Here is a 27,117-nt window from a genome sequence, read left to right on the forward strand (position 1 = left end):
CTTGTATGGAAACAGTTCCATACCTTTGATCATTCTTGTTGCATTTCTCTGAACCTTTGTGTTTGACGCTTCCTAATAAATACAAGAAGTCTGTAGAGAGGGATTTTCCTTTGCAAAAGCTGTGTTGATGTTTCTTAATTCTGGTCTTCATTCTTGGCTGTACTGATTGATCCATAACAGTCGTGAGTCCTTTATAGTCTTAAATTACTCAGATCTCTGGGGTTTTTTGGTTGCTTTTTTTTTTTTTAAAAAAAAAAAGCTATACTCCAATTCTCACCCACCAAGGCAGCTCCAAGTTCAAGGTTGTGTACCATCATTGGTAATTCAGCTATTTCATTCTTGAATTTTAGACCTCTGCCATGATACTGTATGGTCTTGAGCATTTCTCACCCTTGATTTGTCAGTTTGTTCAATGAATAGTCCCATCATATGCAGACGCATTCATTGAGTTCCTCACAAAGGAGGACTCTAGCATGGGAACCTCCCAAGACTTTTCCACAGTGTGCACACTAGTGCAAAAAATTTGTTAAGCTTCTCTGTGATGGCCCTGTTTTCTCTGAAGCTCCTTTTATACCCTGATCATCACTTGGCACTTCAGACTCTCTGGCAGACCTCCTGCTCCTGATGTGCTTGAAGAAATTACGCATTACTCATTTGATTCCCTATCCTAGCTGTTCCTCCAGTTCTTTCTGGCCTGCCTTATTACATTTGAAGTGCCAGAGTTTACAGTCTTCTGTTTTCATCATTTGGACTTGGTGTCAGCTTACTGAAGGATGCCTTTTTGCTTCTAGAAACCTGCGATGAGCCATGCTGTTGTCCCTTTCCTCTTCTCAAGTCTTAATAGGTGGTGAATATGGGTTCTGTGCTTTCCACGTGGTTGTTGTTAAGCGGCTTTGATGCTGCCAGTCAGATTTTATTTCTTGTAGCTGTCTGTTAGAGCTTCATTTTAACAAGCTTTCTCCTTTTTATGTAGTTACACTTTTTGAAGTTAAGCACAACAGTAGTAGCTTCCTTGATTTTCATTGTTCCTGTAGGGATGCTCAATTTAACTGTGTTATGGTCACTGATGCGTAGTGGTTTTGCAGCTGTAGGATGTAGAAGTAGATGATTCCTGCTGCTCAGGTCTGAGCCAAAGGTAGTGGCTCCTCATGCTGGCTCCCTGACCAGCAGCTCCAGGAAACCACCTTTGGGAATCACCTGTCTCAGTTCTCTGAGACTTCCGGCTCTGCTTTGTAGTCTGCTTGCTCAGTCTACATGGGAGGAGTTAAGTTTCACTCTATACAATCTTGAATCGTGCCTCTGCTGGTGTCCTGCTGACAGTGTTGCTGTAGTCTGGCCGTGCCTGGTCATCCCAGCACTCACTCTTCCTGACCCGACCAAGCTCCAGACGCCTGCTGTTTGGTGAGGTGGAGTTTTGTTTTAATTTGTTTATAAACTCTATATAGCATATAATGTTACTCTGTCATCAGCTGTCTTCCCTATTTTTTTCGTGTCCTGGGGTGATGCAAAATAGCAACCCACTAATTGTCTCCCTTCTACCATATTTCAGGTTATGACTATTGCTGGTGCTTTTGTTGGAGGCTTGACGTTCCAGTGATCCAGTTTTTCTTCTTCCCCCGCCCTCTTTGTGTAGAAGGCAATATATTGTTGGATTTTCTTTTTGCCACTCTATTTTCTCTGCAGTCGCCTGTGTATCTGCTTTCATTCTTTTATTCTTCGCAGCATCTTCACTTGGTGACCCAGAATCTCCATATCTTCCTTTGTAATAGTAATGCCATGCTTTTGAACCATGTATTCTTCTAATCCCTCTCTCCAGTTTAAAATTTCACTTTCTTGATCGTTAGGTACCAGCGACCTCGCTCCTGTGTTCAGGTGAGTTTCAGCCCTCCTGTACAATACTCTGGTTCCTGATGAATCTTATCTCTTGCTTTGTCACCATCCTGTCAACTGGGCATTCAGATTCTCTTTTCCTTCTTCTTTCCAGAAGCCCATATTTTGCTGTCAGGATATCTTTCCTTTTCTTCCTAGTTTTACTGGGACCCAGATGGACCACAACATAGGTTTCTCTTCAGCATTTCCTAGGAACCAGTCCAGGCTCTGTGACCTTTGCAGCTGACAGGCAAATCACCATGTGGTCTTCTGTCAGATCCCAGACTCCAGCTGTCTGTTTGCCTGATGATATTCCAATGCACCCTTTTTAGTTTGCATTATAGCTGCCTCATTTATGCATCAGCATGGAGGAGGGTATTTGTGAAAAAGGGTTACTTTGGTCACAGAAGCATCTAAGAGCCTGTGAAACGATGGCGAAGGAAATGGAAGCGCAAGCGAAGAGAACTGCAGAGGTGGGGTTACAGTGCTGACCTTAGCAAGACGTAGGACTACCAACTTCTGGGAGAAGTAATAGGAGCAGATCAAGTTGTGGTAGTAAAAACAACCTACACACGTGTTTAAATTTGACTTTGTAGTATTAATAATAACACAGCAAATATTACTATATTGTTGAATATAGTAAGTCAACTTTAGGTAGAACAGGTATGTGTTTACATGTTGAGTAAACAGATTTATCGGTGTATCAGAGACTCAGTGGGAACAATTCTGAGATCAGAGCATTTCAGATGTGGTCGGGTATCTGAGACATTTGCTGAGGGCAGGGATATGCTGGACTAATGGGAGATCAGTTCTAGAAGGGACAATTCCTGTGTTGCATCTGTCATTCATCTGAAACGGTACTAAATAACCAGCGTTTAGGGGAAGAACACAGGTGCCTAAACCAGGAGCAATAGACGCAATATCAGGAGCTTGTTGAAAGTGTGCTCTTTCAGATATCTCAAGAAAATGTCAGTGTCTATTGATACAAGGCTTACAGAGTAAACTGATGCAGAAAATTCCTCTGACTTTATAATTGACTTGCTTTTGGTTGTAACTTAAATTCTCAGTGTGTGTGTGTGTTTCTCAGTTCATGGTACATGTGCTGATTTCTTTGTTAGTGGGACCTGTAACAGGTTATTTTGTGTTGCACTGGTGTTTTGGTTTTATTTTTTTAAAAAAGATTTTTCTTAGTGGATGGGGAGGAGGCCAAGGGAGATTGACCGCAACAAAAACAAACCTGCCAAACCCCAGGCATTTTTTTGGTGTAAAGCTTAAACACACATGTGTACACAAAAGCTAAAAACCTGAGGGTTGTGTGCAAAACATTTCACAAAAATTAGTACTTTATTGCTCAAAAAAAGGCATTTCTCTTTCAGTGTCTATTTTAGAATTGTTCCTTTTTTCCACAATTCTGCTTTTGGGTCAGTGCATCAGAATGATTCTTCTGTTGATTTGCCTCAGTAATGTGCCTATGGAGTGCAAACATTTAAAATAACAGCTTCTAAGGGTGGGCATTATGGGATCATGATGTTCAGCAGCATTTTCCTTAAAAGCTCTTCCTGAAAAGAGTAACTATACAGAGCACTCGGGCTTACTCCGTCTGCTCAAGCAAGAGGATCTAAGGGTTCGCGTGATCTGCTGCGTAAAAGAGTAGGACTGTTGCGTCACGTGTATGGCTGAGTATATCACTGCTGCTCGGGTTGCTACACAGATGTGACATAGCTCGATTTCATGTCCTATTGTGCCTCAAATCATGTTTTTGCTTTTGCTCTTCTGACAGATACCGCCTCAGTATGGCCAGCAAGGTGTAAGTGGCTACTGCCAGCAGGGCCAGCAGCCGTACTACAACCAGCAGCCACAGCCTCAGCATCTGCCACCCCAGGCACAATATCTGTCGCAGGCCCAGCAGAGGTACCAGGCTCAGCAGGTGAGCACCGTCCTCCACTACTGACAGTTGCCCCGGAGCTGGAAGTGTAAAAATGATCTGTGTGAAATGAACTAAACCCACCTGACCCCTTTTCGAGAGAACAGTGTTAAAAACAAAACTACATAAACAGGGAATCTGACAACATCCTTCTGAAAAGTCTTTGGGGATATATGCACAAATACATCCGCACACACTTTCAGGCTTTATTTTATATCAGCTTTGTTGAATAAAGCCAGTGTATATACCCCAGCAACTATTAATTCTGCTTTGAAAAAGAAGTAACAGTTTGTTGATCAGGTGTCAGTGGAGGCTGGAGGTTTCCTTGTTTTGTTTTGTTTTCCCCTCACAAGACAGGTTGTTAAGAGCTCCTGCATCTAATATGGTCACTGCTGTTTTGTTTTTCATGATACTTTGCTTGAGGATAGATGAGTTCAAGGCATTTTGGAGCTGCTTTGTCAAGGGGACTTCTTGAGAGATATTTTTAATTGATATTACAGCTACTAATTTGAATGTTGTCAGTTTGCACATCCAGTTAGTGAACACTGCTGTTCTCGAATTCTGCTTTATGTGTTAGCCATTAAAATTCGTTTAAAGTGATTCTATTTTTGACTAAGATCAGAAGTGATGGTGTATGGGTCTGCTTCCTAGAGCTTGAGAAACCCGGATTTTAGATACTGAACAAAATGGATGTGCACAGCTGATGCAGCTGAATGTGTAGGCTCAGTTCTATCTGCAGTCTCAGCTCTGTTAATCACAGAGAGGTGGTCTGGAAATGGAAGGATGAAACTAAAGCGTACTCGCTATCCTGGGAAATCTAACAAAAGTGAGTTGCTCAAGACTGGGTATTAGTGGAAGCATCAGCACTTGCTGCAAATCACTGGGGAATTCTGTCAGGCATGGTTGATTAACATTTTGGGATAATGCTGGTGCAATGTAGAAATCTTAGCTTGAAGTAAAAATAGTGTGTAAAATAAACTAACAAAAGATGCCGTAAGTAGCAATGGTATAGGAGGCTCCCCTCCTTTGATTTTAAAATAAAGCTATGATAATTTCACTGTGTAATTACATGTTAATTTTTCTTCATCTACATTTTAAAACTCCATTGAGAATTAACTTTTTTCATTAAAATGCTGGATGGTTTATGAAATAGAATTCTTAATTGTATCTATGATATTCTTGTAAATGTCACCACTTTCCATCTTTTGGATTATATGTAACTGCGACTTTAAAGATTGCAGTTGTGTCTTTAAATTTAATTTTCTTGCTTTTTACTTTACCATTAAATGCTTGATTTCTCTATGACTTGAAAATACTGTTCATAAGCATCTTGGTGAAGTCTTAGCAGATGAAGTCCTAGTAATACAGCCTATGAGACAGAAGAAACACAGCTGCTCCAATGTCTACATATCACAGTTTGGGAAATTGAAATGGGTTGGGTTTTTTTGCTGCCTTGGACACTTCATCATATTTTAAATAATGTCAGTTGAACGGATTGAGTATTTTAGTTTAAAAAAAATACACAAAACATACCAACTGTACAGGACTTATTAAATAACAAGATACTGATTTATAGAATCATTTGTTGATCTAATCTGTTGATACATGTTCCAATTACGTCACTTCCTATCATAGCCAGTAAAGTGAAGGTTTGTGCAATGAAGTGAGGGGTATCATAGAAGAGGATAGAGGCAAAATGAGAGTAAAGCCTTCCATATGTTATGGACTTCAGAGAACTGGAATGAAGAAAAAGATAGGGACAGATTCACAAGTAGAAGGTACCAACCTTGAGGTAGCCAAATTTCTTCTTTGAGGATTTGAGGGTACATTGAAGGATTATCTAAATACAGGCTCCAAGGGTGATCCAGGCATTTCAAGGTCAATAGGCATTTTTGCCTGAATCTGCAAATTCAGATTATATGTGAGGTCCTCACCAACGCAGCCTTGTGGTTAGTAAACCTTAGTGTGAGAATCACACCTGAAATTCTTTGTGGTTTGTGAATGGCTGTTTGGTTATGATGTTCTTCAGTAGTGGTCAGACTCTTAACCTCCTATAACTCAGAACCTCCCAGGTCCTGAATTATACAGGCTTTTCCTGAATATTTGTGTGTAGATGGGACTATTTCACGTAAATAATAAGTAGTCCCTAACACCTTGGTGCTTGCTCCTTTTCCCCATGTCCAGATTGGTTCTGTGGCTGCTCTTCCCCGTCTCAAGAAGGGTCATCAGATGAATACCTTCTCTCTAATGTTTCTCTCTAAAACCTCACCACTGCGTTCTTTCCCATTCTTTGGGAACTGCTGATCTAGAAAACAAATTCCTAACACAAGAAGTTTAAGTCTATACTTTTGACACGTCAGCAACAGTGTTCTTTCTCTGCTGATGTTGCATAGTAGAATTACTGTCAAGTGGTAACCAGTGTATAATACAAAAATTAATACTAGGATAACAAAAAAGTTGTGAGTGTACATCAAATTCTGCTGCTGAGACAAAAATTATAAAAACTGTGGTTATTTGAGCATACATGTTTCTGCTTATATGAGACTATCTTTTGAAAATAACTTAAAAATTAGTTTGCTTGATTAAAATTTTAGCAAGAGAAATAGGAGTAGTATTCATACAGTTTTAGAAGTTTTAATGGTGGAGTTCTCTGAATTTTGATATGCTGGGCAGCCAAACTAAGGGAAAGCCCAAGGGAGATCTTGCTGCTATTTACAGCTTCCAAATGTGGGGATGTGGAAGAGAACAGAGCTAAACTCATCTCAGGGGTGTGCAATGGAAGGACAAGAGGCAGTGAGGCCAGAGTGGGACAAGGGAAGTAGCAACTTGGTAAAAGAAAAAAATAATACCCCAAAAGCCCCCAAAACCCCCACCAAAATTACCATGAGTGTTTTCAAACACGGAAAGGAGACTGGAATGTCCATCCTTGAAAGTGCTCAAAATTCAATTAGGCAAGGCCCCCAAACACCCTTTTCTCGCCAGACTTGCTTTGAACTGGAGGTTTGACTGTATGACCTCTCTCTGAAGGTCTCTTCAAACCTATGTGATTCTGTGTTGCTGTGATTTAATATTGGCTTTATATATTCTACACAGAATTTTAAAATAAGCTACAAAATCATATAATACCTGTTGCACCAGCTGGTGTATCTTTTCTTATTTCTACTCTTAAAAATGTCAGTACATCCTGTTTATATAATCCTGTCAATTAAAAAGCTGAGGTAGTCTCAGTCATACAATCCTTTCTGTCTGTCATCCTTAATTTTGCTCTTTCTTTCCAGCTTGCAAATGAGTTTTCTCCTTGTTTTCTGTATTCTTCATTAACCATTTTCTCTTCAATTGATTTTGTTGCTTTTTGCACTCAACATTGGTGCAAAGTCCTACTTCTGAATCATCACAACTTTGAGGAACGTGTAAGGTCAGTTGTCTCAGGATGTCAGCCTCAAGAAGAGAAGCTGGCCTACGAAGATGTTTTTTCCTCATGCTGGCTAGCCAGAATTATGGGAAAACTTTAAACTATAAGTGTTCTTTCTGGAGAGCATGGTTGGAACATGAAGCAAGAGACGATCGCTCTAGTAATACTGAAGCAGTTCATGGCAGCCCCAGCTGTGGATCAGGAAGTTGTTATTCTGGTTGTTCTCCAAGTATGTAACAAAAAGGTGGTCTTTGCCCCAAAGAGTTTGCAGGCTATTCTGTGCCTGATGGACTGGAAGCTGATCTTGCTTGTAGCAAGATCACGTTCTGTTTTAGGGTAAATAAGTAGTCTCCATGATTGTCGCCGTTGTGATGCAAGTGTGCTTGAACTGGTTTTACTTCAGGATGGAGAAGAGAGGATGGAGAACGGGGGCCTCTCAGTAATTTGCCTTCTTTTCCCTATTGTATTTTCTTTATTTCCCTTGTAGAATTATGTCAGTCTACTTCTTTTGGATATTATCAAGCTGAAAGTAGTGTTTATTCTGGATGGATAGTGGTCTTTTTCTTGCCATTGGTTTCCTTATATGGAAAACCCTGTAGTGTGATGTACTGGTATTCTTTTATGGGGAGAAGACTGGTAGAAAATTTTGTACAGAGAATGTTTTATTTTTACTCTTTTAGACATAATGTAAGTGAGCTTCTTCAGTCGGTATAACTCTTAGTGTTGTGCCTTGGAATTGGTATTCGTCTTCATTTCTCACGTATTGTAGAAGTGTGAAGCCATTTCTCCTTTTCTTTGACTCACTTGAATTCAATATGTGATCTTGTCAATAAAAGTAAAATAGTAAGTAGATAAAATAATAAGTAGATAAAATAATTTCTGAGACTGTTCTGGTGACTTGTGACTTTCCATTCTTCTAATAAGCATAGAGGGGAAGGAGGAGAGTGGGATTTATTTGAATGTTTGAACTGTAAGTTGTTTAGATCTTTGTTAAATTGATTGCATGGTGAGCAGAAAGGGAGTTTCGTAACAGGTGATTTCATAGTAATACTGGCATAGTTTACTATAGAACCATACTGTAAGCCAGCATCAGTCATCTCCACTTCGTATCAGGAGCCTGCTGCGTAAAAACCATTAAAGGAAAAGCTTTGTTTTAAGCAAATTTATTGATCATTAGATATTGCCAATAGATGTAGATATCTCCTTGTGTGTTTTTTTTTAACTTCTTTTTGCCTTTACTGCTCTTTAAAAGAAAAGAGAAGGATATGCTACACTACTGCAGTGTTGCCCTTGGCAGGGTTTTTCATCTTGAAATGGCATATAGATGAATAAATGCTTCAGTTGCTTTTGCAGTTTTAAATCTTTTGCCATGAGTAGAAGTGATATTTTGCTCAAGAATGTCATGTAATTGCAAACTTAAACTGTCATCATTAAACACTATTTTGTTAAGATAGCGTGATGTATATTTTAGGCTATTATGCTTTCCAACTGGCTTTTAAACAGCCATGTTTATATATTTTCTTGTTTTATGTAGCATGTGTTCATATGTATCGAGAGGATCGTGCCTTTGGGGTTTAATGTGTTATTTTATGGGTTGAGACCATATCACACTTTGACAGATGAAATGGATCTGCAAAATAATTATGGTCTTACTCTTAGTTAAACAAAAATAGTTATTTTATTCTACACCTGCTACTGCGATCCTGAAGTCGTCTTCTGTTGTAAGGATTCCTGGAAGCTTTCTGCATGCAACTTTCCAGAATAGTGTGGGGTTGTGCTGATGCCTTTTCTGTGGTGCAGGCATGAGATTAAAAGGGCAAAAAATTGTGGCAGGTCCCTGAGGTGGGGCATGCGAGTGCACTTCTCTGGGGCATGGGTCCTTCTGGTTAACAGTGTGCACAAAGAGGCTCTGTGTGTGTGTTTTTACACCATTCCTCTGTGGTTACCATCATTTCTTTTAAAATGCCTTAAGGAACAGTCAAGTAGTTCAGGCTCAGTCTTTAGCCTGTTTTTATTTAAAAGGAGAAAATGTTTTCTAAACAAGCAAACAAACAGGACTTCCTCACTGTCAGGTTTTATTAAAATGTTCTAGAAGCTGACCAAAACCTTGTTTCCCACCCCCTCCCCCCCCCCGCCCCATATAATACCTTATCTACTAATAAGACCTACTGATCATGATGAGATTTATTTCAACCCAAGTTGTCATAGGACAAATAAAGAGTAGAATAACTAGTGGTGGTGGTGTTTTTTGGTTTGGTTTGGTTTTGGTTTTTTTTTTCCAGAGAGTGGGTCAGTGCAATGAATGAAGTTCAAGCCAGTAAGAGTTTGTGAACTGTTTCAGTAGTCCCAGGTAGAAAGGCATCCAAAGCATGCTGAGGTGGGGGGCATCTCTGGTCCTACCTCACTTGGTCTCCGCGGGTGGAGGGCTGGGGACCACTTATGCTCCCGCAAGGGGCTGCAGCTCCCTTCCAGTTCCCCAAACTGGGATCAATGGAGGCCATAAATTTCAGGTTTGTTCCTGAACTGGTGACGGTGGTTTGAACTAGTCTCAGTCGCAAGCCTGAGACAATGATGAGAATGTTCTTGTGCAGACATCTGTTTCTAGCGTTGAGTCAGTGCAAGGTAGGACAGATAAAACATTACCCGATTTGAAACAGTCTTTGAGAATGTGAACAAAATGTGAAACTAATTAATCTGTTTTTATGTCCAAGCTGTATGACTGTCATGAAAACAGAACAAATTGTATTATGGCAAAATGCATCAAATTATTAAAGTGATTTTGGTACAATGAGGATGAAGTCTTGTTTTTAAATTTGATGAGAGCTGCTAAAGGTCTTTTAACAGTGTAATAAGCAGCATGCTAATTAACATTGTCAAGCTGTTTTGGGGTGTAACACTGTACAAAACCACTGTTGTTGTAAGTTAGGAATAGTTGTTACATGCAAATACCAAATTCATTACTAAGTAATACAGACAATCTTCAATGAGTCCAAATTTAAGCTTTATACCTCAAGACAATTACTCTTTTTAATAAAATCTTCACTTATTAGAGTTACTAGAAACTGGCACAGAATTAGCAGTTGACTGTACTGTAGTTTAGTCTTAACTCCTGCAGAATTTAATTTAAACTTCTTTTAGAATATATGGGGCCTTGCAAGTAACATACAGCTGACCATGGCTTGAAGTTGTAATAAAAATCATTTGTCCTTCTGTCCTTCTAACTCTTGTGTCTGTAATCATCTACCAGTAGATGAGTAGTTGCACTTAATATTTGTGTTATGAACCAAAGGAAATCTGGGAAAGAACAAGCTTGTAGGTTAATCTGACATTTGCTGCCAGGCATATAGGAAAGCATTCTTTGTGGAAGTTGGCTATTACAGTTATATGAGAACTCATAATCAGATTTGATGTTCAGAAGAGATTGTTGCCTGCCATCATGGGCAGTGTCTGACACCACTACTTGTGGCATACCATAAATCCGTCATGACTTCTGTCGTCTCGGCAACAGAGGTGCCTGGTGCCCAGTGTATATTCACACTGTCTTGAAGTGCTGGGCTTGTTTTTAGCTTAGAAGCAATTATTTTATTTCCAGGGCAAAGTGGTACGAGGGAGAAGTGATTCCTTTAAACCATTCAACCCCAAATTCATGGCACTAAGAACTTTTGCTTTTGATGGGTGCTTGCTGGTTGGCTTTTAGAAACCAGGGCTGCTTGTACCTAGTGAGTGGGGAAATGCCTGACAACAAAACGTGTAGGTGGAAAATCTCACACAGATATACATACTTCTGCCAGCTTGTCCAGCCTCCTTGCTGTGGGACCTGAAATTAGAGATAAGGAAAAACAGCAGTATAACTTTTTATGAAGACATCCATTTTGGTATGCTGAACCCTTTGTTGACAGAGAACCTACTTCAGAGAGATCAGGTAGATATCAAAAGGCATAGTGCAAGCTTGACTTTCTGCATCCGTAATAAAGCTTGGCTGGACTGGGGGGGAGGAGGGAAGGGGAGTGGGCTTTCAGCAACTGACTTCCAGACTCATACACCATGACTTTAAAGCCTGGCTTCTAGACAAGCCACCAGTGACCAGCACCTCTGAAAGGCAGGATGAACACTTGCTGAACACTGAAGTGATTTGAAGACAAACTCACTCCTGAAGTACTTAGAAACTGTACTGATCCTGGACATAAAACTAATTTATCCCTTTTGAGCCTTTCTTAAGCACATGATGTTTTCAGAAAGGGCAAATGAGGTTTGAACCTGTGTAGGTTCAATGAACACTTAACTGATTGAAGTCTTTGCCAGTTAAATTTCTGCTTTTATAAAGTCTTATTTCATAGTCACGATGCTGCTATAATAGCAAATAAGTGTTAAGTGTACGGCTATTTATCTGTGTGGCAGAGGTTACTTACTCAGCTCAGGAGTTCAGTGAAACGGTGACTCCTGTTGTGCTACATCTTCTCCCAGTAGTGGGAATAGCTGATTATTGTCCATTTGGGGAATGCTCTGTTTGCTCGGTATTGCTTATATCATTCCAGGAAATGTGTCGAACCTTTCTCTTTCTCCCTCAGTGATTTATATCTGTATTTATAAGATTATAATAGGTGCTAGCTTGTCAGACTTGTAGAATGATCTTCCAGAGCCAAGTAGCTAGCAGGAATAGTCAGGCAGAAAAAGCAAGGATAATTGTCTGTAAACTCGCACCTGAGCACGAACACAGAATTGAGGGCATAGCACGGAGCAGCACTCACAGGAGCGCAGACTTATTTTTGCTGAAGGCATGTTGACCAAACCCAAAAAACTGCGTTCAGATTTTAAGACGACTTTCTTGGCCCTGTTATTTTAAAGCAAGCCTTTACAGACATGGTGATCAATTTAGCCAAATAAAAATCAGCTCCAGTCTAATAGCTCTGAAGCCTTTAAAGTTAGCATGTATAATGACCCCTTACACATATCTGTCTTTGTAGTTATTTGGATTTGTTAAGTGATATTACTGGGAAAGGAGAAGTATTTTATCTTGCAAAGTGGTAATACTGTTTATGTATAAAATGTAGCAAGCTTATTCATGCTTCTGTTGTATAATCTTGCTGTCAGTGAAAGTATTTGTTTGCCTCTGTTTTGTCTCAAAAATTGTATGGCACCTTCAATTTAAAGTTCCCTCATTGTAGTTAAACATTTTCCCAGTCTGTACATTCTTTTGTTGTGTTCATCTGTTAATGGTTTTCTGCCGAAAGCAGGCTTTTCTGTTTGCAGTTTGAAGGAGGAATTTTGAAGGTCGGCTTTCTTCTCCTGAGAAAGCAGCAAGTGCACCTCTTCGAGCATCTGCTGCTGATGGGGGTTTGATGATATCTGGCTGGATAGTCAGAGGAGATGGGTCAGAGCACACTGCAAACCTGTTTGGCAGGAATGTTCATGACCACCTGTACCCTGCTGGTTTTTAATTTTTATTCCTGTGGTTTTGTATCGTTCTAAACCTAGCAGACATATCGCAGCTCTTGTGCTCGTGAGATGAACAATGCAGAGAGGCCTGAGTCCTGATGAGGTTTTTTTCATGTACTAAAATGAAGTTTGCATACAGTGTCATAAAGAAACTCTGGCAATAAGAGCTTCCTTTCAGCTTAATTAGAAAGAGAGAAAATTTAGTCGGGGGAGGGGAGGGAAGTTGTATTTTGCTCCTTTATTTTTAAGTGGTCAGTCGCTTACATGCAATCAGTTTGTAGATTGAGCCGGCAATGTCCCATTTCCATAACAAAAATCTCTGCAAAACATTCTAGTGCAAAAGGTGGGGATACTGAATCATTTTTTCAAACTAAAAACTTTAGTATTTATAAGTAGATAATCTTGAAAGGAAAAATTTTTTCAACGCGACTACAAAAACTATGTAAAATCTATCATGGATTTAGTATGTTATGCTTAGAGAAAAATCTTTTCAATGAGTTTAGAAATACCTTAAAATACATGTGTTCAAATGTATTTCGCAAAGTTCTCAAATCGGTGGTTTGGCTTTGATCCACGAAGTATTCGTATTGTTTTTGTTATGATGGTGGTATTTAAAGTTTCTAAATTCTGATTTCTCTCAGTATTTAAATCACAGAAGGTTAATTAAAGCAGTTCTTTATTTTGCGATTGCTTGGGAATATTAACCTCACAAAGCCTGCATTAAATCACTGAAGTGATAGAATTGCACTTGCTTTATAAAATAACTCTACAAGAGCAAAGACAAAGCCATTTATAGTTCAGTGCCATTAATTGCTTGGCATTTAGATATTAGCGTAAGAGTCTATTAATTAACTTGATAGTAAAACTGTTGGAATGCAGACTGATAAAAACTATTTTGTTTTAGGAGATTAGTGATCATAACTATTGTTGTTCCCCTTACCACTCTCCTTATTACTCAGTGATGATTTTCTTCTACTGTTATTCTAAGAGCAGAATTAATATCCCAGAAATAATTTTATCCATACCTTTGAAATTTAGCCGTAAGTTAAACAGAATAGTGACTTCAGCAAAGGATACCTGATCATGTAATAGTCTCTTACTTTATGATCCATTAATCTGATGGCTGTTCACAGACAGTTGTCTACATGAATGTTTTAGAATATAAATGCACAAATCCTGTTTTAAGAAAAATTTTAAAATGCAAATAGTATAGTACTGTGAATTAAGTGATAAAGTCGTAAAGTCTGAAAAGTACTAATAAATCTGAGTGGCAGTGGGGTTTTTGTTTGTTTTCTGGGTTTTTTTTTTTTTTGGTTCTGTGTGAGCAGTATATATTCCAAATTTTAGTGGTCTTGTAAATTACACCTCATGGCCAGTTTCAATGCAGCAGTATTCTCTTGTGGCCTTTAAATTAACACACATTATTTTCCTCAGAGGTAGGGAAAATAAGTTTGTTAATATTTCCTGGTATAAAATTTACCACTATTTTTTTTGGCTGCCTGTATTTTCTTTAATAATTGAAGATGTTCGGTGTACATATATTTAGTTTTATTTTCTGTATTTTGAATTGGGATTTTGTTGTTAAGACAATGTATTATCTGAATATAGGTCAGCGTATCTTTTGTATGCATTCGTTATCTTTTCCAGTATTTCCCTTTTACTGCATTTCTCTCCTACTGTGGTAGGATTTAGAATAGATTTTGGAGTGTACAGCTGAAATCTTAGTGTTTTAGTTGTTGCAATCAGATATAGACAACAAAGAATGAAATAGCAAATCAAAGTAAATATGGTACCACTTAAAAACCAAGTTTACCTTTACATGTTGACAAAACTACTTGGTGTTTTTGTTGTGGGAGAGAGAACAACTGTTGGTCTTGGTGAGTTGTCCATCAATAAATCAAGCTCTGCAAGAGCACAGCCTCTCTCTTGTCTTCCTCGCACTTCTCCCTGATTGCCGAGTACCCATCCTAGGTATCTTCCACGTGCATGTTTTTAGGTAGAAAATTAAATATCTAGCTATATGTGATTGGGTTTTGGGTGTCTGCCTACAGAATTCATAAAGAGCATGCTCCTTTGCCCTCACGAAAAAAGGAGAGGTTTATTGTAGCTTTATGACCTAGCAGTCCTTTACCAACTTTTAACGGAAGACACTGGTTTTTCATTGCTGTATTAAAGAGTAGTCAGTGGTCTGTTCTCAGAGTTGTAAGTTTTCATCACTTCTTTCACTTGTTCTCCACCCCCACTTTATACCCTCCTTTCGCCACTCCCAACACCAGCCCAGCTGGGAATACTTTCTTTCAAAAAAATCATGGTTGTGGCGATGGTGATGAAGTCTTCCCTACCTCAGAGATTAAAGAAATCATTTGCTGCTGTTGGTTTAAACTATTGTATTTTGAAGTCTGTTGAATTGCTTCTGCTGCTGGGTGCTTCCTTCTGTAAATTATTGTTCTCTTTCTGTAAATTATTGTTGTTCTCTTTCCACTCCTTGGACTAAGATATTTTTCCATATGGTGGATGGATTTAAAGGTGGTTGTGCAGATACTGCATGTCTTCACGGACTGCAGAGAGAGAGAGGATGGTACCGCAGCTAATTCTCTACCTCCAGTAGCCCCAAATGTAACATGCTAGCTCTCTTACACAGTGAAAAATTAAGTTAACCAAAATAGTAGGGTCCAGCTGTGAAAACCTTCTTTACCAAAGTCATTACAGCCGTCCTTGCATCTGAACTTCAGTTCCTTCTCCTGTGATTCTGCTGTTGGTAAAATAGCAAGTAAACCTCATTTCAGTCATTTATTTTAAGAGACCTCTATGGTGGAGCGTGAGGGAATAAGTTAACAGGTGTACTGGACTGTGATATAAATGTTGTCTGTAACATAATACAGCTTTATATTTGAGGTGGGGGAGGAAACAAACCCACGAAACAAATCTCACCAGTCTGGGGTTTTTTTTTTATGCGACCTCAGTGATGTTTTAGGTGTTGCTTGCAACCCTTCCTCACAGATTTGCAGGTTTTCATGAGCCTTTAGATGAAGTCCTGGCTTTTACCCCGAAGCACATTACAGACGTGCCCCTAAGAAAACGCCGAAGAAATGTTTCCCGGTCTCAAGCGAGGAAGTCTCGTCCTTGGGTACCTAGCTCGATTAGCCCGGAGGCAGCAGCTGCTCTTGGTGCAGCTTTTCTCTTTATTCTGTAAGCTGGCTTCAGGCTTTCGGCTCCGCTGTAAGCTGCGGGCAGTGCTCTGACCTCCTTTCCGCCAGCCCAGCCGTACGCCTGGGCGAGCTGCCTGGGCGGCAGCAGGCGGTCTGGGGCAGGCTGCTGCCCCCCAGGGCACGGAGCCCCCCGGCTCCCCGCTTCCGCAGCAGCCGCCTCCAAAGAAATGGCAGGTTTTACATCCTGCCCCTTGCCTGTGTTTGGTTGCATTTAGCTCTATTTTTGGGAGCACAGAGCTGTTTCACGCCTGGGGTTTGCTGAAGAGATGCCTTCCTCCTGGACTCTTAGGAAGGACTAGTTTGGCAGGGCAGGATGCTGGATGGCACAAAATCTGTAAGTCAGCACATTAACGTGGTAGTCTGTCCCAAGTGACTATAAAGAATATGACATGTATGAACTGCCAGGGTCCTCTTTCTTTCTTTCTTTCTTTCTTCTTTTTTTTTTTTTTTAATATAGCTTTGTCAGTGAAAGGATGGGCAGGGAGAGGAAGGAGTGGGTGTAGAAAATGAAAGTATGGTTGGGCTGCCCAGCCTTGTATGTTTTTTGTTTTGGTTTGGTTTTTTTAGGCAAAGTCCAAAAGGCTCTATAAACATGGGAAAAATCATGGAAATAAATGCTTATTTTACCCCTTATTTCCAAGTTGTATTTCTCAGGTTACCTCTTCAGGTTCTCTCTCGTCTCTTCATTCACACTGTAACTTTACATCTGTAGAACAAAGAAAACTATCTTTTTTTGCCTGAAAATGAAGAACTGACAGCTGTTTATCAGGCTGTGCAACGTGTGCAACAGTCACATTTTAATATGAACATCAAACTCGCCTATTTTTTTTTTCATGTGGCATGTTACAAGTATGAGAGAAGAAAACTAGAAGAAATGTCTTGTTTCTGATTAAATCCACTCTTGATACACTCTGTGATCCATGGAATGCAATAGTGGTGGAAAGAGAATAGCAAGATAAGGGTTTCCGAGAATGATTTCATCTTGGAGCTCTTCCTGCATCACTTGCTTAACGTGGCTCCTGGAGGCCATAGAGACGAGACACATGTAAAAATGGACTAGAGCATTTAGGAAGAGACCCTTCTCTCGTTAGTTGGCTCAGATTTCTTGATATGTGACTTAGAAGCTATGCTGTCCAAACAAACAATGTTCTTCCTGTAAGATAGGGGCTTTTTCTGATCCTATCTGCATTTAAAATGCTTTCAGTGTATTCTGCAGGGCAAAACCTTCCACAGTTAGATAATCTGAGTTTCTAATAACTTCCTGAGAGTTTTGATAGACTAAGCCTCAATAATATATTTGCTTACCTAAGTTAATGTTTTGTATCAATTGCTGGCTGCTACATGAAGTACTTCCCCTCCTACCCCCCACTGTCTTAAGACTTAACTTGTCATTCTGTGATAATTGGGATCCTGAAGGGAGAAAATGGTGTTCCCATTGTAGGTTTTCTTGTTGGGTTTTGGGTTGTTTCTTTTTTGTTTGGTTGGTTGTTTTGTTTTGTTTTTTTAAATTAGCTTAAAAAAAGAGATCTAGGAAATACTAAGTTTTAGAGTGAAACTGCAGATGTCTTGGAAGGGAAGGTAAGAAGATGAGATGTCTTACTGATAATGACTGGTGTACACCCGAGGCATCTAAACTGGCAGGTTTTCCAAATTTTTCCAGGTACGTGGTAGGAATTTTCTCTGAGGAGTTAGGTATGATATTTATTTTTTTTTAATGAATTATCTCCTTTTGGAAAAAGGAAAAGAGGTGCTTTGGCACTTCTCTGAAGCTCTTGACTCCCTCTAGTACCTGTAATGAAGATCAACATTAACTTGCTAAGGCAGAGGCCTACCTGTATCATCTTTGTTTCTGAGGTCACAATCCTGCCCTGGCTTGACTGCAGGGAAATGATAACCACCTGAAAAAAGAGCAATCGCTGCTGGCCAGCCCCGCTGAAGCAACAGTCAACAAATAGCATCAGTGCGTTGAGGTAGATGCCAGCCTGCTGCTGCTTGTACTTCAGTGACAGCCGCTTTCCTTGTCTCCATTCAGGTTTCCCTGGTGGTGGTAGGGGGTTGGCTTGAAATGATTTACATGTTCTGGTTATGAGCAGGGTTTATTCACTTCATCACATAAACACAGACTAGCATTTTGAAGGGGATTACCAGACTGCACTGGTAATCCACCCCGGTGGTTAGCACTCTCTTCTTTTTTGTTGGCGTAATAAGTGCTGAGACCTACCAAATAATTTTTTTCCTGCAATCACCTGTTCCCTCTGTGCAGTAGGAGACTTGCTTGCTGGTTTGTGCACAATGCTCTCCAGCTGCAAGATACCAATTTCCTTTTCTTCAAGTCTTCAGGGGTTTGGTTTCGTTTTGTTTTTTCCATTTCGACTCATAAAATTCAAGACATATATGTGTGTTTCTTCTTGACCTAGGATCTTCTGCAGGAGTCCATCTACATCCTGCAGGACCTCTGCAGACCATCTGCTCAGGATTCAAGGAAACCTCTCTGCTCTTTTGTCCTTAGTGGATCATTCCCCCACAGGGCTGCATTCTGTTTGGTTGCTTGCGTGAGACTGTGTTGTCCGTGCCCCTGGGCATAACATTTTTTTCTGAGTGCAGCCCTACCTACAGTATTCCTTTAACAGGATGGCTGTCTTTGTTGTCAGTTTTGTGTTCCCAGAGAGTGTACAACTTAGGAGGTGACATGATAGGTATTAGGGTTGGGCTAGAAGTTGGCAGTATAGGGATTTGTCACCACTCTGGTAAGTAGGGGTTGGTTGGTTTGTTGGGGTTTTTTGGGAGCTTTTTACTGCAGAAGGTGGAAAGAGTAGAAGTCTGTTGGTATGCGTTTACCTATGCAGAACGAACAGATACTTGGCTAAGGATTGTCCTTCTATAGCCCTTAACATATCACTTGCCTTTCTGTTCCATAGAATCCCTTCAGACATGAGGAAAATAATCCTGTATAGCAGGGCCTTATGCCCCTCTTGGCTCCTGCACTGGGTCCTCACTTCCTTTCTCAAGTGGTCTGGGAAAAAAACAACTAATATTTGCTTTCAATTTTGCTGTTGTCACATTGCTGTAGACTTCACTGCTCTCACACTTCATGTCTTCTAAGGATCAACCAACTGAATCAAGAACATGAGCTAAAATAGTTTTTAATGAGTTTTTCAAATTGAAGTCTAGTATGTTATTTTCCATAAATTATTTTCCTTCTTTTTAACCATCATGGTACTTATCTTCCTGGGTGGTCATGTTATCCCTCTGAAATTCGCTGCAGCAGAAATGGATGAAGCCTGAATGATATTTCTCACCCAGCCCTTCTTTAAATGTGGTTTCCCCCAAACATTAATGTTTTCACTATGCTTTTATTTTCCATTAAAAATAATCTAAACTATTTCATAATTAGATTTTATCTTCTTTGGTAGAACTTAAAACAAACATGCATTTAATCTACATGTTTTCAAGCATTATCAGCACTATATTCGTTCAGGTTTGCAGAGAATGTAAATGTGGAGACACTTGCTTGTTTTAAGTTAAGTCCAGCTAGAGAATGAAAGTGTGACACTAATTAGCATTGCACATTGAAAGGGCAAAGGCTGTCTCTCTGTGGCTGACTCCAGAGTGGTCCAGGTACAGCTGATGTGGGCTGCAGTGTGGTGGAGCCGGGCTTGTGGTGGGCTGCTGCCAAAGGAGGGAAGTTTCCTTCCTCTCTTTGCTCACCCAACCCTTCCCGAGGCCAGCTCTGCTCAGTAGTCCATGATAAAGCTGGGGGGAAAGCCGTTACTCTTTTGGCAAATTTTAAGTTCCACCATTTCACAACGTGGTCTAAGAAGGACCACTAACAGAAACTAAGCAGGGAGGGGGGGTGGTGTCCAAGTGCAAGAATTGTGGGAGGCGGGAACAAGGAGCCTTTGACTTCCTTGACTTTCTTGCAGGCTGGTGCATTGGCTCACTCGGTCGCTTTAAACCTCTGGCAGTGAAATCCCACACCAGAATTAAAGACTTTAAAACTTTGCAAGATGAATACAGTAACAGAGAATAAGAGAAGAAAATATCCTCTTTCCTCCTTTACTCCTCAGACTACAGAAATCTTGAGCTCCATATACGACAATTTGCAGAGCAAGCTAAAATTGTATGTGAACAGGAGGCAAATAACTAGTCCTGGCTCTGTGGATGATAAGCAGTTGGTTGTTATTATTACCCAAATACAATAATTGTATATGGATTGACTTCTGAACAGCTTACCCAATACATAGGTTTTAGGCTGTGTATATGTAGGCATAGTCCCTTTTATTTTTTTGCCTACCTGTTTCACAGTAAAAATGTTTTTTGAAAAGTCTAAACTTCAGCTATTTTGAGCATATGCTTATGACTTGCTGATTATTTGTCCCTGTGCCTTTTCTAAAATCTGATGGGGGAAACCCTGCTTTTAGTTATTTTACAACTTTGTTGACAGTTTGTGCTATAACAGCTATGATATCATTGGGTTTGTGCCAAGTTGGGAAGTTCTGAGTGGAAACTTGTAGCCTTCTGTTTATAAAAGCCTGGGTTTCTCTTTTACACACATGCTCTTCTTCTATGGGAGGAAAAATTTTCTGTGATTCATAAAAAAATCATAAGCTTTGCTTTGAAAGCTGATGTCATCAATGGATAAAATATTGGGAGTCAAGAGAGTCAGGGATGCCAGGAGAAGATTGAGCCCTGGTATCAATGGGGGACTCCTCAGCCATGGTTATAGCTCAGCATGTGGTAACGTGTTCCTCTTCCCCTTATGTTCCCTCCGTTCAGTCCCCGATACATCCATTCCTAGATGCTAGAAAGAAGAACGACCTTTCAAAACTGAAAGTGAGAATTGCCAATTCCATGCATTTCTTCGGTGATGGGCAATTTACCCTGAAACTTCTGTCCTTATTTTTTATATCTCTCTCAAAATCTGTTGTATCTATTCTTTAATATGCTGTATGTTAACAAAATTTCCTAATGCAGAACTGAAGAAAGGCAGCAGGGATATTCTCTCCGCTGTTTTTCAGTGAAAATGATACTAAGCACTATTTTGGTCATGAAGCCAACCTCTTAGTGAAATACGCTATTATTTAATCCTCATTATGTTTAGTATATAAATGGACTGTTTTTATTGGACAATGCATATGTATAAACACATAAAATTATACACACAGCCCCATGCATATTTCATCTGGGAGATTCCCATGCCTGCAACTTACTGAGAGCAAACTGATGCTTCACTTCTCAAGAGCTGCTTTCCAAGTTTACAGTGATCCAAGTATCTGAATGGCTTTACGGAGAATGTAAGAAAGAGTGTGTGATTTCAGTCCCATTTGGAGTGCACAGGTACCTGCATCGTAACAAACACGGATGGCTGCAGTATTTGTTTCCAAAGCTTATCTAGAATTGAGCAAATGGAGTTGATTTTTCCACAGTCAGAAAGGAAAGCACTATGAAAATAGTGCATTTGGAAGGACAAAGGGTGTCATGTCTGGGGTTTTTAATGTGCTCTTCAGTGTGTAGAAAGACATTTCGTAGATAGTTTTCAAATACCCAGATAAAAGTAAATTCCATTCAACGTGAAGTATTTCTCATGAGAAAGTGTGCTGTCTCTTCCCTCTCCTGCTCTGGTCCCAGATTTTTCAACTTCCAGTTCAGCTTTCTTCTCTTTTCTTCCTAATTCTTAAAAAAAATACACCAAATAAGAACCACTTGTTAAAACAACAACAAAAAAACACCCAGAAATACCAAGAGTGGTGAAAAAGGCTAAATGGAATATTCAATTTAGGAGACGTCATTTTAGAAACACAATTGTTCCTTTTCCCAAATAGACACTACAGGATTTTGCTAGGAAGCAAAACATGTTTTATATTTTGAAAAATCAAGAGCCATTAATTCCTTACAAAGTACAAAGCATGGTTTTTCCCACATGTTTGCAAGATTTTAACCTCACTTCCTACTGAAATTTCCAGGGGGGTTGTTGGGTTTATTACAGATGCCTACCCAGTGACAACCCCTAGCGTGCATGTGCGTGAGTGTGTGTGCGCGCGCGTTTTTAAATAAAAAGGAAAGCAGAGGTTTGCTCATTTGTTTGCCTATTGTGAAGCTGTCCTGCACCTTTCTGCTCCTTTGTACTGGGGTGAAGGCTGCTGAATGGAGGCCTTGTGCCATTTGTTGATTTTAAACCTCACTGTTAATCCACAGGAACCTGCTGGTGTGCGCAGCAGGAGAGCTGTGTGACAAGTGGAAATCTGGGCGGGGGGGGAGCGCGGGGGGTCACAGGGGATAATAATCATTCAGCCATCAGCCTTTGTCACCCTTAAGCCTAATTGTTACCCTCTGCTGGTAACCACATTGAAGTGCTGGCCTTTTAAGTGTTTCTTGATTTTTATTTTTTTTTTTTTTATTTGGCACGGGTTTACGATAGGGTTGTTTATTGCTGGGTTTACATCGTATTGGGTTTGCTGAAGTTTGTTTTTATTAGCCCCGCTGAATTTTCTGCATCCCTTAAAACAATTCAGGAGAGTCCAAAGTGATGGAAGGGGCTGAATGGAAACAGCGTGGTTGTTAAACAAATTCCCCTCTGTCAGGAGCTGGGCTAAAAACAGAGTCAGAAAGCTTTCCTGCTCTGCAGGCCAGCTGCCGGCCGGAGCCTGTGGGTGATCCGTGACTCTGGCGATGGGGAGACTGGGCTGTCAGAGCAGCCCTTTGTGAGCAGCAGCCAGGTGATGGTCAGGCTGCGGTGGGGTGGGACAGAGGACAGCTTCCCCAGTCCCTTTGCCCCTGGAGAGCCTGCCTGCTTTCAGGTACGTGTAAAACTGAAGGTGAGAGGGTGGCTGGAGCAAATCGAACTGGTAGTAAACTAGGGAGGGGGAGAGGAGAATTAAACCATTTAAAAACAACAAAGAAAAACCTTTAAGGTGGGATATCTTTCCTAGCAGTCAGGAACTGGTTCTTCAACTTTCCCTGCCAGTTACACATGCTGAAGTTGGTGTTGCACTTTATGTTGTTTTCCTGGAAGAAGATAGTGTAGAAGCTGCTATGGTAGCTAAAATTAAGCTTGAATCTAAGGCTTTGCAATGGGCAAGTATCTATAGGTGTGACATAAGCCTGTGTTGTGAGATGGCAGGGATAGCAGGGGGGAGGCTGCTTCATCTCCCCCCACAACCTCCCGTCCTTGTATCACGTGTACTGTGTTAGGCCATTACCTAAGACTGCTCGGGCTTGTATCAGGAGAAGAGTCCCAAGGTTGCTGGTGCAGGCTTTGGAGCTACACTTGATGGCATGCCCTTTCCTTCCAGCCCGCTGAACACAAGGCGCCTGCAGGAGATGCAGCGAATGCGCTGTGTGCTATGACCTGATAGCCGGTGTTTGAAAGTTGTGCCAGTAGTAGTGATGGTAAATCCAGGGTTGTTACGGGAGTCTGGTTACACAGGGTGATTACAATCTTACTTTCAAGTCAGTCTTCCACCTGGCTCAGTATTTCATCAACAGGCTTGTGAATACATCTCCGAGTAGGATGAATGTTTTCACCACTTTGTGCTTGCTACTCTTTTACGGTAAAAGGGGGTCATTTATTTAGCAGGTTTGGTTTTGTCTGTTTCCCTGTGTTCCAGTGGTATGATTCCTTGTTAGTGTGTTGCTCTGCTCCTTGGATTTCTTTACACACAGCGCAGGTCATAGTGGTACCTGCATGGGCTTGATACTTCCATCAAGAAGGTTTAACTAGTAAAAACTTCTGATCAAAAAACCCATCAGCACTCAGCTGTTGTATTTTCACCCTTCTGTAACGTGGATTTAATTGTAATTTCTGAGCCAGGTTAATAATTCTGTTACAACTGTTGTTGCAGGACATGTCTCAGGAAGGCTATGGAACCAGATCTCAACCCCCTATGGCCCCAGGAAAGCCTAACCATGAAGACTTGAATCTAATCCAGCAGGAAAGACCATCGAGCTTACCAGTAAGAAACTAATGTTTCAGTACTTTAAAACGAAAGCACTTTACGTGATGGTATTTCATTGCATGTGGGATGAGCAGATGAGAAATATTGAAAGAAGAAATACTAATTGAGGTTGATCACAAACTTTTTAAAAATATGGTGAGAACAGACAGCTTGTATGTGAGTGGACTTAGCTTTGGCTTGTTCTGGTTCAAAATAGCACTACATATGTACATGTGTATCTGTGCATGTTTTGCACATGTACACATGTGTATTTGCATAGAGGAAACAGATTGATTTTTTTTTTTAAGCTTTAGGAATTCCATACTTGCACAAAACAATCTCGTGAGGAAGAGGCTTTTTTCTGTGCTCTTTTCGAACAATTTCAGTAGATTCTGGTTTAGAATACGGACATCAGGAGTTATTTGCTCCAAACCTGGAGCATCAGTAATGAGTTTGGCATGTTAATTCTGCTACTGTCTCTGGCTAAGAAATGTAGAAGTGGGAATAGCAGTGATACTTGGGCTAGGCTGATCTTTTGGTTAGGACAGTATTTTGTACTAACATTTCTTAGCTTTTCTGAGCTTTGTGCATTCTGCTGTGGGGGAAACAGCACAAATTAACATACTTTACAAAGACACTGCAGCTACTTGCATTTTTGAAGGTCTTATTTCACCATAATGGGCAGAATACTCCTTGGCCATGTCTCTGTGTGTCCCCATTGGTTTGGGGATTTTCTTGTTTGTTGCTAGTAAAACAACATGAATTTAAGCCAACTGGAATATGTTCAGCTTAAATGATGAAAACTATGTGACCTTTGGCTTGGAATAAGGTATCATAAACATACAGGATATTTCCTGCAGTTCACTGGGTATGTATTCATTTCCAGTTAGCAGGGGGATCTCTCTGAAGAATTTACCTTCTCAAGACATTGAATGTGTTTGTGACATCGAATGTGTTTGTGAAATCTGGTAGTACCTTGTATATTTTGCCCCTGGCATACGGCACTATTGTCAGCCTAATTGTCCAAAAGTCAGCACTATTGCCCTGAAAATAGGGCAATAAACATCTTCATAGCTTTTTAAAGTTATATCTTTGGCACCTAGGAGAGTATATGTGCCACAGATTCTTTACATGATGTTTGAGATGTGCATGTCTCAGGAGAAGCTATGGAAACTGGGGTGAGATGAGAGATTCATTTGCTTTGTACTAGTATTAATTTGACAATTTTTCAGGAAACGTTTTTTTTAAAGACTGATTTCTCTGAACAGGTCTCAAGAATGAATGCTCGCAATTACCTTAAAAATAGTAGCTACTGTGGACATTGAACTGTTTTGGCAACAACTACCTACTTTAAAAAGCAGCAATATTAAAAGGGACTTTTTGCCTCCCAGTTTTTCATGAACAGTGTTTATTAGCAGAGAGAAGTAAAGTTATTTATCAACTAATGTTCTGCTAATTTGCCTGTGGTCTTTCTTAAACTATTGTCCTACTTTTAATCCATGCTCTGTCCTACCTCCCATCATCATGATATCTAAGCAGAGTATTGGGTATTATCTGTGTCCCTGAGTGTTTGGTATATTTAGTAGCTCATTATTATTCTAGGTATGAGTAAGCTGGTAGTATTAACAGTGAATGTTAACCGTTTTGGCCACATAGCTTAAATTCTAAGTTGGTCACAAATGCTGTTACTGAGAAACCTCATTACAGAAAAGCTTTGATACATAGCGAGAGAGCACTTCATATCACAGAATCATAGAATGGCTTGAGTTGACTCAAAAACCCCGCTGTTTGGATATGGAGGGGAATGGGAGGTATTATAATTTTGTGTTTTATTTTGGTTTGGGTTTTTTGTGGGGTTTTTTGTTTTTTTCCATTTTGTTTTTCAAATTTAAAAACAACTGCAACCCTACATATGTGGTGACAGTGCTTTTTTTAGTAGTGTGAGCAAACTTCACATCATCTTATTTCCAAGGAAAATGTCTTAGAAATTAGGAACAATCCATACATTCAAAGTACAGTGAACACAATAAATGCTTTAATGTAACTCTATTTAGGGTAGGGGTGGTTTGACCATATAAATATGGGGTGGGTTTTTTTTTTCCCCTGGGGCAAGAGAATTCTGTATTCAGTTTTGGATTCCTCATGAAAACCTGTGATCACTACGCCTTGTTTAGTATTCCTAGTGATAGTGTCATTTTAGGATGCTAAATACAGCTCCTTAAGCTTGTTTTCAAGATAATGCTGTTCTTGAGGGTAGCCAGTAAGTCGTCTTTATACAGTGAAGCTTGAAATGATAGCAGTGGTGTTAGGCTTTTAATAAAATTTGGTTATGTTTTGTTTCATGGTATTCTGGTATTTATACAATTTGTCTGTTATCTTTTTATTTCGTAAGGGCATTGTGTAAAATCACAGCAGCTACATAGCAAGCTTATACAAGTGTCTAAAAACAACAAAAGAGATGTAATACTAAATGGTGAATGGTGTTCTCTGATGTGGCTTTGAAAAAAGAGTTTCCCTTTGATGGATTTGAAGAAGAGCTGGCCACTTTCTGCGGCACTGAATGCTGGCTTGTGTCATCCTTTGGGGGAGTTTTTTCAGCAGGTTTGTGTCACAGTAAGCGCAGCTAAACAGCCCAATAGTTGTTCCGTTTCCTTCACACATTGTATATAAAAGTCCTGGCATGAATGTTCCCATAAAGTTCAAAGCGGACAAATTTGTAATGTGGGTTGGTAACAAATGGCTACAAACAAAATATGGCTTTATTAGCTACTTCTAATGGCCTGTCAAATTCTATACAATGCTTGCTTTCCTTCTCCTAACTGCTCTGATATCTGGAGGGTTTGACCTGTGGGTCTCTGACCATGTGGAGTCACTGAGAGCCCAAATGAAAAGTTGTACAGAATAGTGCTCCGAGCACTTCTGTTGGGGTCACAATTAGAAGAAAATCTCAAGCTTTTGAGAAAACATGTGAGTTGGGTACTCTGTGAAGGAAAGGAAGTCATAAACAGAAACTGTTGCCTATTAGAGTGGAGGAATAAAGGGGGAGAAGCCTGAATGAAATTGTCTAGAGAACAGCTACTACAGAATATATTTATCGAGACTTAAGGGATAATAGCAAAACGCACATTTCTGCTATTGCGAGAAAGCTAGAGCAGACTTATAGGAAAAAGCTTCCAAATGATATATCTGCAAATTTGTTGTTGCAGTAAAGGAGCTTGTGTCAGCAGTAGGCTCTGTGTGTCTGTGAAGACTAATCCTTTATTTTGTCTTTAATGAGTAATTTTGTAAATGTTCACATTGGATTATGTTGATAGAATGAAGAGCAGAAAACAT

General features: G+C 40.0%; 1 protein-coding gene across 9 annotated transcripts in view; it reads left to right on the forward strand.

Annotated features, from left to right (window-relative positions):
* Positions 1–27,117, forward strand: part of ARID1B (AT-rich interaction domain 1B) — a 336,006-nt gene that overhangs the window by 79,940 nt on the left and 228,949 nt on the right. For 8 of the 9 annotated variants that reach the window (XM_074580477.1, XM_074580478.1, XM_074580482.1 and 5 more), the window contains exons 3-4: positions 3,650–3,796; positions 23,692–23,802. In XM_074580477.1, the coding sequence (XP_074436578.1) occupies positions 3,650–3,796; positions 23,692–23,802 (258 nt within the window). Of the gene's footprint in view, positions 1–3,649; positions 3,797–23,691; positions 23,803–25,052; positions 25,192–27,117 lie in introns of those variants that run through there. The other variant, XM_074580486.1, reaches the window with a different exon arrangement.

This window comes from Larus michahellis, chromosome 3 (genome assembly GCF_964199755.1).
Source record: "Larus michahellis chromosome 3, bLarMic1.1, whole genome shotgun sequence".
NCBI lineage: Eukaryota > Metazoa > Chordata > Aves > Charadriiformes > Laridae > Larus > Larus michahellis.